The 14240-nt window shown below is 42.0% G+C and overlaps 2 protein-coding genes across 3 annotated transcripts in view; both read left to right on the top strand.

Moving 5' to 3' along the window:
• Positions 1-7965, top strand: part of LOC117480792 (F-box only protein 41-like) — an 11213-nt gene extending 3248 nt beyond the window's left edge. Inside the window, 16 exon segments of the mRNA XM_034128254.1 lie at positions 1-181; positions 678-757; positions 1228-1300; positions 2040-2189; positions 2191-2259; positions 2358-2422; positions 2804-2911; positions 3492-3676; positions 3765-3961; positions 4327-4442; positions 5064-5216; positions 6570-6665; positions 6900-7018; positions 7143-7301; positions 7653-7768; positions 7897-7965. The exon segment at positions 1-181 is cut by the window's left edge and continues 251 nt beyond it. Coding sequence (XP_033984145.1) covers positions 1-181; positions 678-757; positions 1228-1300; positions 2040-2189; positions 2191-2259; positions 2358-2422; positions 2804-2911; positions 3492-3676; positions 3765-3961; positions 4327-4442; positions 5064-5216; positions 6570-6665; positions 6900-7018; positions 7143-7301; positions 7653-7768; positions 7897-7950 — 1921 coding nt within the window. The 3' untranslated portion in view covers positions 7951-7965.
• LOC117480813 (ceramide-1-phosphate transfer protein-like) overlaps positions 1-14232 on the top strand; it is a 16512-nt gene extending 2280 nt beyond the window's left edge. Inside the window, exons 2-7 of one of the 2 annotated variants that reach the window (XM_034128298.1) lie at positions 9831-9957; positions 10363-10427; positions 10688-10851; positions 11726-11879; positions 11957-12153; positions 13963-14232. In XM_034128298.1, coding sequence (XP_033984189.1) covers positions 9876-9957; positions 10363-10427; positions 10688-10851; positions 11726-11879; positions 11957-12153; positions 13963-14191 — 891 coding nt within the window. In that variant the 5' untranslated portion in view covers positions 9831-9875 and the 3' untranslated portion in view covers positions 14192-14232. Of the gene's footprint in view, positions 1-9732; positions 9958-10362; positions 10428-10687; positions 10852-11725; positions 11880-11956; positions 12154-13962 lie in introns of those variants that run through there. The other variant, XM_034128297.1, reaches the window with a different exon arrangement.
• Positions 14233-14240: the final 8 nt, after the last annotated feature.

Below are 14240 nucleotides of genomic sequence, written 5' to 3'. Positions count from 1 at the left end.
GGATCTTAAAATCGGACGGATGTTTGCGGAGGTCGAGGAGAGGGTGAACCGACGAGTGTTTCGACTGAAGGCGGAGCTTCGGAAGAGGGAGGCGGAGCTAGAGAAAGAGAGGCGGGGCCGAGAGAGGCTGAAGAGCCAGAAACAGGAAGTGGAGGAGCGGGCGGCGTACCTGTCCAGACAGGTGAGTGCTGCTGGGGAATTACAGATTACTGGAGCTGAAATTAAAACGTTATTTTTTCATCAATATGCAGATTATTTGATCACTAAACAGTATAAATGTCAAAAAAGGTCCGAAAATGATGTGATAAAAAAATGTAGGAACAGTATGTGATTAATCTCTAAAGGGTATCTGAAAAATATCAGAAAAGTAGAGGAAAAATATTCATTTTAAATATCGGAAAAATATTTAAAAAATCCCACAAAAATATATGAAATATCAGAAAAGTAGGTCAAACATAAATGAAAGAAAATATGTCCAAAATATATAGTGGATGAATTCTCCTGATATATATATAGGTGGAAAATACACAAAATAATATATTAAAAACTATGTGAAAAATATAAGAAAAGTAGTAAAATATATGTGATATATATATATATATATGTAAAGTCCAAAATAAATATTAAAATGTTACTAAAAAGTATGTTTTCAAAAGTGATTGATTTGGACTCTCCAGGTCTGTGCTGCGGTGGAGATGATGGAGCGCCTGAAGAAAGATCTGGAAGGAAAAGACCAAGAGCTGAACGAGCGACAACAGTCAGTACCTGCACACTTTCATTATTACATTTACACTTTGTAAAATAAAATAATACAAATAAATGAAAATAAAATACTTTGCGTTTCTTTATCTTTAAACATGTTAGATTTATTTTTAGCATTTCAACTTTGATCTAAAAATAATGAATACCAAAAATAATCTATCCATCTGTTTATAATGAGCTGAACAGAGAAACAGGACGTGATGCACAGACAGAGGACACGTCATGTTTAATCTGCATCACACACACACACACACACACACACACACACACACACACACACACACACACACACACACACACACACACACACACACACACACACCACACACAACAACACACACACACACAACACACACACACACACACAGGATGCTAAATGTAAGATGACAGTGCGGGCCTGAGGGTGTGTGTGTGTGTGTGTGCGTGTGTGTGGATGTGTGTGTGTGTGTGTGTGTTTGTTTTCAGGGAGATGGTGGACATTGAGTCATTTCTGAGAGAAACTGCAGAGAAAGAGGCCGAAGCAAAATCCAGACTACAGGTGATCAAAGATCTTCTATAGAGAGCTGCAGGAATGAGTCCTCATCCCCTGAAATGAGTCAGCATTATGAGTCCTCATCCCCTGAAATGAGTCAGCATTATGAGTCCTCATCCCCTGAAATTAGTCAGCATTATGAGTCCTAATCCCCTGAAATGAGTCAGCATTATGAGTCCTCATCCCCTGAAATGAGTCAGCATTATGAGTCCTCATCCCCTGAAATGAGTCAGCATTATGAGTCCTAATCCCCTGAAATGAGTCTGCATTATGAGTCCTCATCCCCTGAAATGAGTCGGCATTATGAGTCCTCATCCCCTGAAATGAGTCAGCATTATGAGTCCTCAACCCCTGAAATTAGTCAGCATTATGAGTCCTAATCCCCTGAAATGAGTCAGCATTATGAGTCCTCATCCCCTGAAATTAGTCAGCATTATGAGTCCTAATCCCCTGAAATTAGTCAGCATTATGAGTCCTAATCCCCTGAAATGAGTCAGCATTATGAGTCCTCATCCCCTGAAATTAGTCAGCATTATGAGTCCTAATCCCCTGAAATGAGTCAGCATTATGAGTCCTCATCCCCTGAAATGAGTCAGCATTATGAGTCCTCATCCCCTGAAATTAGTCAGCATTATGAGTCCTAATCCCCTGAAATGAGTCAGCATTATGAGTCCTCATCCCCTGAAATGAGTCAGCATTATGAGTCCTCAACCCCTGAATTTAAACCCCTTTCTGTTGTCTTCAGGTGTTCATCGAGACGCTGTTGGCGCGCGCTGACCGTGCAGAGAGGCAGTTACTGCTGGCCAGCTCACACACACATCTGTACACACACACTGAACCTTACACACACCCCTACACACACACACATGGACACACACCTGCAGTCGGGTGGGGGGGGGCGCAGTCTGGACGCCAGCACTGAGGACGTCCTGGCAGACAAGATGCAGGGCAGCATCGGAAACAGGGTGAGAAACACAGAAATATTAATATACTGTATATTACGGTATTCAAATATTTAATACATAAAGTATTTGTTGACACGTCCTCTCCCTGATTCCTGCAGAGGAGTTACAGCGTGTCGGGTTCCTGCAGACTGGGGGAGCAGCTGTACAGCCAACATCCCTACAGGTACCTGAACGCATCACGAGAATCACGTTTGCACCATAAGATAAATTATATTGTTCATTTTTTAAGAATAATTTTAACATTTTCTCATAATTTTGCACTTTTTCCCTAACAACTCAGAATATTATTCCTTTTTATTCCATTCTATTTCTATGTAAATACTGCAATATTTTACTGTATTTGTAAATATTTCTGATATTATTTTATGTTATTTTTTATGACATCAAGTCAAATACCTCGTACGTGTAAACCTACCTGGTAATAAACCTGTTTCTGATAATGCAATAATAATACATTGGATTTTTATAGCGCTTTTCCTAGTGCTCAAAGACGCTTTACATTACATTACATTATTTAGGTTTAATGTTCCTCTCCGTGTTGCAGTGGTGTTTCTGGTCTGATGCGGACTTCCTCTCTGGGATCTGGAGGATGGGATGAAGAGGGGGGGCTCCAACAACATGTTCCACCCTGGACCAGAAGAGAGAGGCACAGGTACGTACAAAAAAAGTGTACATTTAGCAGATTTAGACTAAAATATGCCAATTTATAGTGGAAGTTAGCATGCTATGCTAATTCCTGTAGTGCAGTCTCATGCAAGATGCTAGCAAGGCTGCAGACAAACTTTTACTTATATTAGATTCAGGAATAATACAATAATATAAGTTAAAAGAAAATAAATATAATTTTTCATATAAATATAAGAAGCTAAGGTAAAGAGACCGAGGTGCGTAAAAAAAAGTGTACATTTAGCAGATTTAGACTAAAATACGCCGACTTATAGTGGAAGTTAGCATGCTAAGCTAATTCCCGTAGTGCAGTCTTAAAGAGCTGCTAGTTTTGAAGGATTTATAAGTATTTTGCAAGAAAATAAAAGGTGCAATGGTCTTTAAAGATAATTTCTATAACATTAGCCATGGCGCCAATATTACCCACAATGCAGCAGTGGTTTGTGCTAGTAGCAGCTAATATACATCTTTCTTGTTTTTCTTCTTCTTCTGCATGGGTACAACAATGATGTGTTAAATACATGTAAAGTAAAGTAAAGTAAAAAGGATGTTCCTCTTGTTTCCAGGGAGCAGGAGGGAGGCTGTCGGAGGACGTGGAGCAAAAGAAACCTTCGCCAGTACAGCACCGAAGAAGAAGAGGAAGAGGAAGAGGATGAAGAAATAGAAGAACAAGAGGAGGAAGAGGAAGAATTCTGGTGCAGCGCTGAGATCCGGAGGCTCGTTTTCGCCCGGAAAAACACACCTGGCTCAAGTAAACGGTTTTATTTTGTCATGTTATTGCATCACTTCCTGTGGCCCCTTCACAATAAAAGCCTCTCCTCTTCCTCCTCTTCCTCCAGATGCCTCCCTTTCACCAGCCCGTCCTCACCTGGCGGACATCTTGCGTTTGAGGGCGGGTCTTTTCTGCGTGTTTCTATATTTGGACGTGCGCTCGCTGCTGCACGCCGCTGAGGTCTGCTCTGATTGGCTGTTCGTTGCTAGACACCCGGCCGTATGGACACGCCTCCGGCTGGAAAACGCCAGGGTGTCCGCTGAGGTAGGGCGGCCATCTTTGTTTTTGGTTTTTTTAATGAAAGAAATATCGGTCAAAGATTATACATAATTAAAAAATATATATATTATATTATGCTATTATTGGTCTGATACTATAGTGAACAGAATTCTTAGTTTTTGATTTAGAAGTATTTTGGTATTGTATTTAAACTCCAAATTCATTCTGATAAAGGTATTATATTTATAATTTATTTTATATATAATTATTATATATTGAAAGCTGTAATTTATTTGTACAGGTAGTTTTGGCATGTTTTTTTTATTGTGTGTGTGTGTGTGTGTGTGTGTGTGTGTGTGTGTGTGTGTGTGTGTGTGTGTGTGTGTGTGTGTGTGTGTGTGTGTGTGTAGTTCCTGACCACCCTGTCTCAGTGGTGCACTCAGACTCAGTCCGTGGTTTTGCACAACCTTAAGCCTCGGAGCAGACGAGCCGACGAGACGCGGGAGGATTACCACAAAAACACACGGTAAAAAACTACTTTTTAGTACAAAATATCATGCGTCATACTCAGGAAAATCTTTTGAAACCCACCCACTGACTCCCATTAACCTGTGTCTTTACATTTCACTTAAAATCTAATTTTTTACTTTAAAAAAAGGATAAAGTGTCCTCACAATGCAGGAGTGCCTCCACTTGTCCTCACAAAGCATCCAATACAAGCGTACACACACTCGTCATAATTCCGCCAAATTGACTGCTCTCTGTTCTGTCTTATATTTTCTCAAAATTAATTTAATTGCTTCTTGTTTTTTAAATTATTTAGGCCTATGTATGTTTGTTGTATGGAATATTTTTCTGAAGTGTCTTTGAATATTTAGAAAAGTGCTATACATTAAATATATTATTAGAATTTTTTTTTATTAAGCTACATTTTTCATGTTAACACGAAAATAAGCTGAAAGGAAAGCGCTTTCCTAGAAACTCAAAGACACTTATTTTCTTCTGAAGAGGTGAGTTTCGATTTGTGATTTGAACATGGTGAGATCGGGGCAGTCACAGATGTGTTTGGGGAGTGACAAGGGAAGCAAAGTGCTCCCAAAGTGCATTGTGGGTGTTGTAGTTTACCTGTGTGTGTGTTCTGTGTTAGGGGCGTAGTGGAGCCCGGGGTGGAGGTCCTGCTCCGGTCGGCGGGGGGCAGTCTGCTTCACCTGTCTGTCTCTCAGTGTCCTCACATCCTCACAGACAGGACGCTGTGGCTCGCCAGCTGCTACAGCAGGAACCTGAACACACTCACATACAGGTGAGTTAACCTGTCGCACTGTTCACCTGTCTGTTCACCTGTCTGTTTACCTGTCTTATCAACTGTCTGTTTACCTGTCTTATCACCTGGCTGTTCACCCTGGCTGTTCACCTGTCTGTTTACCTGTCTGTTCACCTGTCTGTTCACCTGTCTGTTTACCTGTCTGTTCACCTGTCTGTTTACCTGTCTGTTTACCTGTCTTATCACCTGTCTGTTCACCCTGGCTGTTCACCTGTCTGTTCACCTGTCTGTTTACCTGTCTGTTCACCTGTATGTTCACCTGTATGTTCACCTGTATGTTCACCTGTCTGTTCACCCTGGCTGTTCACCTGTCTGTTCACCTGTCTGTTCACCCTGGCTGTTCACCTGTCTGTTCACCTGTCTGTTCACCCTGTCTGTTCACCTGTCTGTTTACCTGTCTGTTTACCTGTCTGTTTAGCTGTCTGTTCACCTGTCTGTTTACCTGTCTGTTTACCTGTCTTATCACCTGTCTGTTCACCCTGGCTGTTCACCTGTCTGTTTACCTGTCTGTTCACCTGGCTGTTCACCTGGCTGTTCACCTGGCTGTTCACCTGGCTGTTCACCTGTCTGTTTACCTGGCTGTTCACCTAGCTGTTCACCTGGCTGTTCACCTGGCTGTTCACCTGGCTGTTCACCTGTCTGTTTACCTGTCTGTTCACCTGTCTGTTCACCTGTCTGTTTACCTGTCTGTTCACCTGTCTGTTCACCTGTCTGTTCACCTGTCTGTTTACCTGTCTGTTCACCTGTCTGTTTAGCTGTCTGTTCACCTGTCTGTTTACCTGTCTGTTCACCTGTCTGTTCACCTGTCTGTTTACCTGTCTGTTCACCTGTCTGTTCACCTGTCTGTTTACCTGTCTGTTCACCTGTCTGTTCACCTGTCTGTTTACCTGTCTGTTTACCTGTCTGTTTACCTGTCTGTTCACCTGTCTGTTCACCTGTCTGTTTACCTGTCTGTTCACCTGTCTGTTTACCTGTCTGTTTACCTGTCTGTTTACCTGTCTGTTCACCTGTCTGTTCACCTGTCTGTTTACCTTATATATGTATATCAATCAAATATGTAATATTCCATTCCTCACATACTTATGTATATATAATATCCTGCTTTATATTTTGTTACTGAAAATGTGTAATTCAACATTATTTTTAATGCTATTTTATTTCTATTGAGATGTTTACATTTTGGAATGTTTATTTCTAGTCTTTTAATTTGTATTGTACAATGTATTATTTGAATGTAGTAAGTGTATTATTTTTTGAAAATGTGTCAATTATGGCCAACATTTTATTATAAATGATTCTAATTGTATAATTCTTGTTGTACCTGCTGTGCAGGAGCTCTTCAGATCCTCTTGGTCATGAGGTTCTCTGGGCCCTGGGTGCAGGCTGCAGGAACATCAGCAGCCTGCAGGTGGCGCCAGCTCACCCCTGGTCAGCACACACACACACACACACACACACACACACACACACACACACACACACACACACACACACACACACACACACACACACACACACACACACACACACACACACACACACACACACACACACACACACACACACACACACACACACACACACACACACACACACACACACACACACACACACACACACACACACACACACATACAATAAAACATCTTTGTTTTTCTTTAGCCAACAGCCCACTCGCTTTGGAAACCGCTGCCTGCAGACGATTGGTCGATGCTGGCCCCGCCTCCAATCCCTCAGTGTGGGCGGAGCCGGCTGTGGGACGCAGGGATTGGTCGCCTTAGGTAAGACAGCACTATTGAGAACTTTGATGCATGTATGTTATTTTTTGTCAGTTAGGGTATCTTTACAGAGAAAAGACTATTTGAAAATAAAGGTGTGTGTGTGTGTGTGTGTGTGTTTGTGCAGTGCGTAGCTGTGCTCAGCTCCAGGTGTTGGAGTTGGAGCGTGTTTCCGACCTCGGCCTGCAGGCGGCGACGGCGCTGTGTGAGGCCGGACTGAAGAGCGTACACACACTGATCCTCACACACACTCCTGTCAGCGGCCAGGCCCTTCTGCACTTCCACAGTGAGACACACACACACACACACACACACACACACACACACACACACACACACACACACACACACACACACACACACACACACACCACACACACACACACACACACACACACACACACACACACACACACACACACACACACACACACACACACACACACACACACACACACACACACACACACACACACTTATTATAATCCCCATACAAAGGGGTTAAAAGAGCTGGAAATAGTGCATTCTTTGGGGGACTATTTTCAGCGGTTGATGAATCCACATTTATTGTTATTCTGTGTGTGTGTGTGTGTGTGTGTGTGTCTGTGTGTGTGTCTGTGCGTGTGTCTGTGTGCAGGTGTGTGTGAGAACATCAGGTCCATGGGTGTGGAGGTCTCGGTGTCGGATTACTTCGAGGAGCCCGACTCTCAGGAAGCTCAGCATCTGTTCTGGGAAATATTGAACACACTGAAGGTGAGAGGGAGTGAGAATAAAAACATTATAAATATATAAATAATTAGTGAAACAAAAACAGAAATAAATAGGTAAATATAGAAGTGGAATAAAATGTGTTTTTTAATATATATTTTTTCTTTCTTCAGGTTCTCCAGAAACGTCCCGGTCTGTGTGACGTCCTGCAAGTTAAAACTGGATGAACGGATGAACATGAACAAACACACACACACACACACACACACACACACACACACACACACACACACACACACACACACACACACACACACACACACACACACACACACACACACACACACACACACACACACACACACACACGTTATTAACACACATTTTTCTAAGTATTTTTTGCACTCTAGTAAAACAGCCCTTAGTCTTCCTTTAGCAATTTCATTTTTTTTTTAAACAAAACTCTTGCATTTCTACTCTATTTTTGACAAAACCTGAACCATAGTAAAGCCTTCATTCTGTCCTAAGAAATACAATTAAGTCTTAAACTATTTTTCTTACCAACAAAGCCGAATCTCCCCGTCTTAATCAGCTTTAATCCCCTTTAAAATAACAATGTCCTCTTTTAATGAACCTCTTATTATTAGATACCAGAGACCAATGCTAGCGATGAGTACTTCTGAAAGCCATAATCCCTGTTCTGAAGTCATAGAAACCCTTTATTCTCACCGTAGGATGTATTTGAACCTTTGTCCTGTAGCTTTACACTGAATATATGCACAACAACAACACAGATATATTTGCACCAAAGACATTCAGATGTTTGTGTCGTGTGTTTTAAAGGTCCCATGTCATGCTTTTCCGGTTATTACCCGTCCCCTTGTGTTATGAAGCTTCTGCATGTAAACGGTCTGCAGTCACAAACCCTCAAAGTACACCCTGTAGCGAGTACAACTCTAACACAGAGAAGACCTGTCTATGCTGCCCCAGAACCTGGGTACAGTGACGTGCCCATACCCAAATGGACCAATCCTTGGAGCCGTGACGTTACGTCCGCGGAGCCGTTACGTTAAGTGTGTGTGTGTGAGGAAGTCCGCGGATTGGTCCATTTGGCCGATTTCTTCTCCCTGAGATGGCGGGACGCGGCGAGGCTGTGAGTCGGTGTGTGAGCACACACACAAACTCCCAGCCAGGCTGCGGGTGTGTGTGTGTGTGTGTTCGGGCTGGTTTTGTGCTGGGTTTTGCTGTCTCGAAGACGGCCACTGGGAGAGAGTGAATACACATACTATACAGAGATGCTGTATGAGAAACCAATGTGATTTTGGACAATTGAACAATATAAATCTATTCTAGTAGACCTCAACAATGGAACTATGATCAGTAGAAATGGCCATGACATGGGATTTTAAGATCTTTATGTAATTTAAAGCTGCTAAGTGTCGTTTAATAATAACTAAATAATAAATGTTTCTGTTCCCACTTTGAGATATTTGTGTTGTTATTGAGCCGTCTGATTGTTACTATTACAGACTATTATGGAGTCATGGGAGTGCCTTAAAAAAAAATGGAAGGTGTGGAATCAAGATAAATAAATACAATAAAAGGAAATAAAAACATTAAAAAAGAATACTAAATCAACAAGTAATAAGTACATTTAGGAGATTTGAATTTGAAAAAGTAAATCTAAAATTATAATTAAGGATTTGTTTCTGTCCATTTTAATATTAAAAAATAATATTAATTGACTTGATGTTGCGTATTCATTTTCAGAAATAAACACCTTGTCTTCCCTTATACTTTTTACAACATGCTTTTATTATTATGGCACTTTGTCACTCAGCAGCCCATTCGCCTGTGTGTGTGTTAGTGAGGGTGTGTGTGTGTATGTGTGTGTAATAAAACACGCTGTGATAAACAGATCGAAGGTTAAGAGCAAAGGTCGTGTGTTAACTTCCTGTTTTTCCTGAAGTCGCCCTTTAACCCCGAAAACATCAGCGAGCAGGAGAGCGTGTAAACAATGTGTGTGTTCTGACTGCTGGATTACAAAGGGACGTGTGTGTGTGTGTATATATATTCTGGTGTGTGTGTGTGTGTATATATATTCTAGTGTGTGTGTGTGTGTGTGTATATATATTCTAGTGTGTGTGTCATCATGGTTCTGCTAAGACGGACGGTGAGGCCTCGTCACCTTCTGCTGGCGGCCATGTTGGCTCTGCTCCTCTTCTTCTGGCTCCGTGAGTGTCTCCATGGTGGCCATTTTGGCTCCACCTCTGTCAGTTTCTACTTTACAGTGGGGGGGAGAGGCACTAAAATACTCCTTTTACTTGAGAATTTATATTAAATGTTTTTATTTTATGAAATAAATTAAGAGGGAAATATTCAACTTTAAATTCAGTAAAATAACAATATTTTTTTTATGTCTTTTGATATTATAATGTCAAATAATAAATATAAATTAAACAAAACAATGCATTTTTGGCACAATAAGTATAATTTAGCATTTTTTCCCCGACACATTTTACAGTTTTTTATTTTTATTTTCTATTGTATTTACTTTTTGAAAAAAACTATTTAATGTTATGATGCAATATTATTTTTTTTAAATAATAATTGTTTTTATTTTATAATTCTGTCTTCAGCTCAGGGTGGAGAAAGAGACTGTGGCAGCGCTGGGCAGCCATGTTTGAAGTCTTTACGGCAAAAGGTGCGCACACACACACACACACACACACACACACACACACACACACACACACACACACACACACACACACACACACACACACACACACACACACACACACACACACACACACACACACACACACACACACACACACACACACACACACACACACACACACACACACACACGCACACACACACACACACACACACACACCATTTCATTCAGAAATAAAGAAGAAAATGTGTAAATTCAGTATAAACCTGGTTTTCTTTCAGGCTGCGCCCCCATTGGTCGCTGCTGAAGCCCCGTCCCTCATTAAGGAGTGTCCCGGCCAATCGTTTCAGGCCAAGCTTCTGCTGCAGTATTTAAAGCTCAGCCTGAGCGACGCTGACGACGTCCTGCTGGAGCCGTACCTGCAGAGCTGGGATCAGCTGCTCAAGTACACTCAATATCTATTCATTTATAAAGGAATATTACAACATTTAATGAGTTAAATGCTCTCACAGCACCTGTTTAGCTTAGCTTAGCATAAAGAGTAAAAACAGGGAAACCGCTAGCCTGGCTACGTCTAAAAACCCAAAACAAATTCAACTTTAATCTGCTATTAAGTGCATTGTTTCCATATAATTCACTAATAACTCCATAAATAAGTGGACAACTTATTATTGTAAATATATATTTATTTATAAAATAACTGTATATATTAGTTAGTTGCTCTCACAGCAGCTGGTTAGCTTAGCTTAGCATAAAGAGTAAAAACAGGGGGAACCAGCTAGCCTGGATAGGTCCATAAAAAAAGGAAATTCAATTAAAAACTCCAATAAAAGTACTTTATTTACATCTAATTCAAACGTGGCCCCTTAAATAATAGCAATAACAAGTCAAAAAGGAGGGTGAAAGGAATATTTCAACACTTCTGTTCGGTGCAAATCTTATGTCTGTACGGCACCTGTTTAGCTTAGCTTAGCATAGGGTGAAGAAACAGAAGGACACCACTAGCCTGGCTACATCTAAATATACTTTATCAAGTTCAACTAAAATCTGCTATTAAGTGCATTCTTTCATGCTTATTCACGAGAAACTCATCAATAAGTCAACCGCTTATTATTGTAGTAATACAAATCATACATTCGGATTGTGTTGACCCTGATGGAACTAATTTAGTTTAAATATTTGTCATTAAATGTTTATTAGAGGTTTCTTATTTTCTGTGATAATAAAAAGTCATGAAAAACAACATTTGCACTCAATTGCTGCAAATTAGCTAGACATGCTAACATTAGCAATACAAATACTCTCTTGTCTCTCTTCAGATTCATGAAATCCCTCGGGACGTTGATCAGTTTATTCTCCGGTAAAGTGACGGAGAAAGTTGTAGTGATACAGGAGCTGTCACTCAAACACAGCGCAAAGGATCATGGGAAACGTAGTCCATTAACCCCAGCGTCGTTCGGACTAAAAACAGGGGTGAGTGTTGCAACAATAAAGCTGAAATAAATGAAGTTTTTATCTGATTTTGTTTGTTTGTTTTTTTTGCTCTCCAGGCGTATCGTTCGCTCAGATCCATGGTGGAGGCGGAGCTTAAAGAGGGCGTGGTCGACTATTCCCGCCGCTCAGACTCCGGCTGCCGGACGCTTCTTCGACTTCACCGATCGCTGCTCTGGCTGAAACTCATGCTGGAGGGTTTGGCCAAAGGACCGGACGCTGACGGACAATTCAAAACACCTGGAGAGCTGTGCAGGTGATGCTAACAGGCTAAAGCTAACAGCTCGTTGTATAGTTCAAAGAGGCTAAAGCTAATAGCTCACCATTTGATTACAATAGGCTATATTTTTTATCTCATAGCACTATACCGACAGGCTAAAGCGAACAGCTCCCAGGTCGGGATGCTATGCTAACAGGCGTAATATAGCAACTCTTGACTGATGACATTATGCTAACAGTTCCCAGCTTATGCTAAAAGGCTAACGTTTAAAGCTCCTAACACGTCCCAGGTCATGACATCATGATTTTAAGTGTGTTGTTTTAATCTTTACATTTTAGCATTTAAAGTGTCTTTGAGTACCATGAAACCCACTCTATACACCTGTAAAGAAAGGAAAATAAAAACAGAATAAAAAAAATATATATATATATATATATATATATATATATATATATATATATATATAGCAGATATTATTCTTGAATATAATTGTACTGTATTATATCATTTATAACATTATATAAAATTAAAATGTACAGGATTTAACTGACTCATTACATTATAATAAAGAAGTTGATTATGTGTTAAAAAAAAACGCTCGAAATAAAATGTATTATTATTGTTGTTATCATGCTAACAGGCTTAAGTTAGCCGCTCCATGCTCATGCTATGATACTAACAGTATAAAACTATCACGTCCCAGGTCATTACATAATGCTAACACGCTAAGGCTAACATGATATAATAATAATAGATAACATTTATTATAGCGCTTTCAAGGGACCCAAGGCCGCTTATATTATTGACATATGTTTCCTTCCCCTCTCCCCCTCAGAGACGCCTACATCGTGGCCCTGGCCCCCCACCACCCCTGCATCATGCTAACATGCTAACAAAATATGTTTCCCCCCCAGACGCCTACATCGTGGCCCTGGCCCCCCACCTCCCCTGCATCATGCTAATATGCTAATGCTAACACAATATCTTTCCCCCCTCAGAGATGCCTACATCATGGCCCTCGCCCCCCCACCACCCCTGCATCATGCTAACATGCTAATGCTAACACAATATGTTTCCCGACTCAGAGATGCCTACATCGTGGCCCTCGCCCCCCCACCACCCCTGCATCATGCTAACATGCTAATGCTAACACAATATGTTTCCCCCCTCAGAGATGCCTACATCGTGGCCCTGGCCCCCCACCACCCCTGCATCATGCTAACATGCTAATACAATATGTTTCCCCCCTCAGAGACGCCTACATCGTGGCCCTGGCCCCCCACCACCCCTGCATCATGCTAACATGCTAATGCTAACACAATATGTTTCCCCCCTCAGACGCCTACATCGTGGCCCTGGCCCCCCACCACCCCTGCATCATGCTAACATGCTAATGCTAACACAATATGTTTCCACCCTTCTGAGACGCCTACATCGTGGCCCTGGCCCCCCACCACCCCTGCATCATGCTAACATGCTAATGCTAACACAATATCTTTCCCCCCTCAGAGACGCCTACATCGTGGCCCTGGCCCCCCACCACCCCTGCATCATGCTAACATGCTAATGCTAACACAATATGTTTCCCCCCTCAGAGATGCCTACATCGTGGCCCTGGCCCCCCACCACCCCTGCATCATGCTAACATGCTAATGCTAACACAATATCTTTCCCCCCTCAGAGACGCCTACATCGTGGCCCTGGCCCCCCACCACCCCTGCATCATGCTAACGCTAACACAATATGTTTCCCCCCTCAGAGATGCCTACATCGTGGCCCTGGCCCCCCACCACCCCTGCATCATGCGAACATGCTAATGCTAACACAATATGTTTCCCCCCTCAGAGACGCCTACATCGTGGCCCTGGCCCCCCACCACCCCTGGGTGCTGCGTCAGGCGGCAGAGTTCGTGTTCCTCGCCCTGCCGGAGCGACAGTACTTCCTGCAGCTGGTGTGTGTTCAGACCCAGCAGGAGGCCGCGCCCATCCTGCAGATCATCATCAACGCTCTGGAGCTCGTGCACACGCAAACGCAGCGAATCCTCGCCCAACACGACATGCTCGAGCTGCCCTGAACGCACCACGACAGACAAAAAGAAACCAGAAACACGTGGAAAAAAAACT

Source organism: Trematomus bernacchii, unplaced genomic scaffold (assembly GCF_902827165.1).
Source record: "Trematomus bernacchii unplaced genomic scaffold, fTreBer1.1, whole genome shotgun sequence".
Lineage (NCBI taxonomy): Eukaryota > Metazoa > Chordata > Actinopteri > Perciformes > Nototheniidae > Trematomus > Trematomus bernacchii.
The sequence above is the reverse complement of the archived record's forward strand: the minus strand, read 5'-3'. Positions and strand labels throughout refer to the sequence as shown.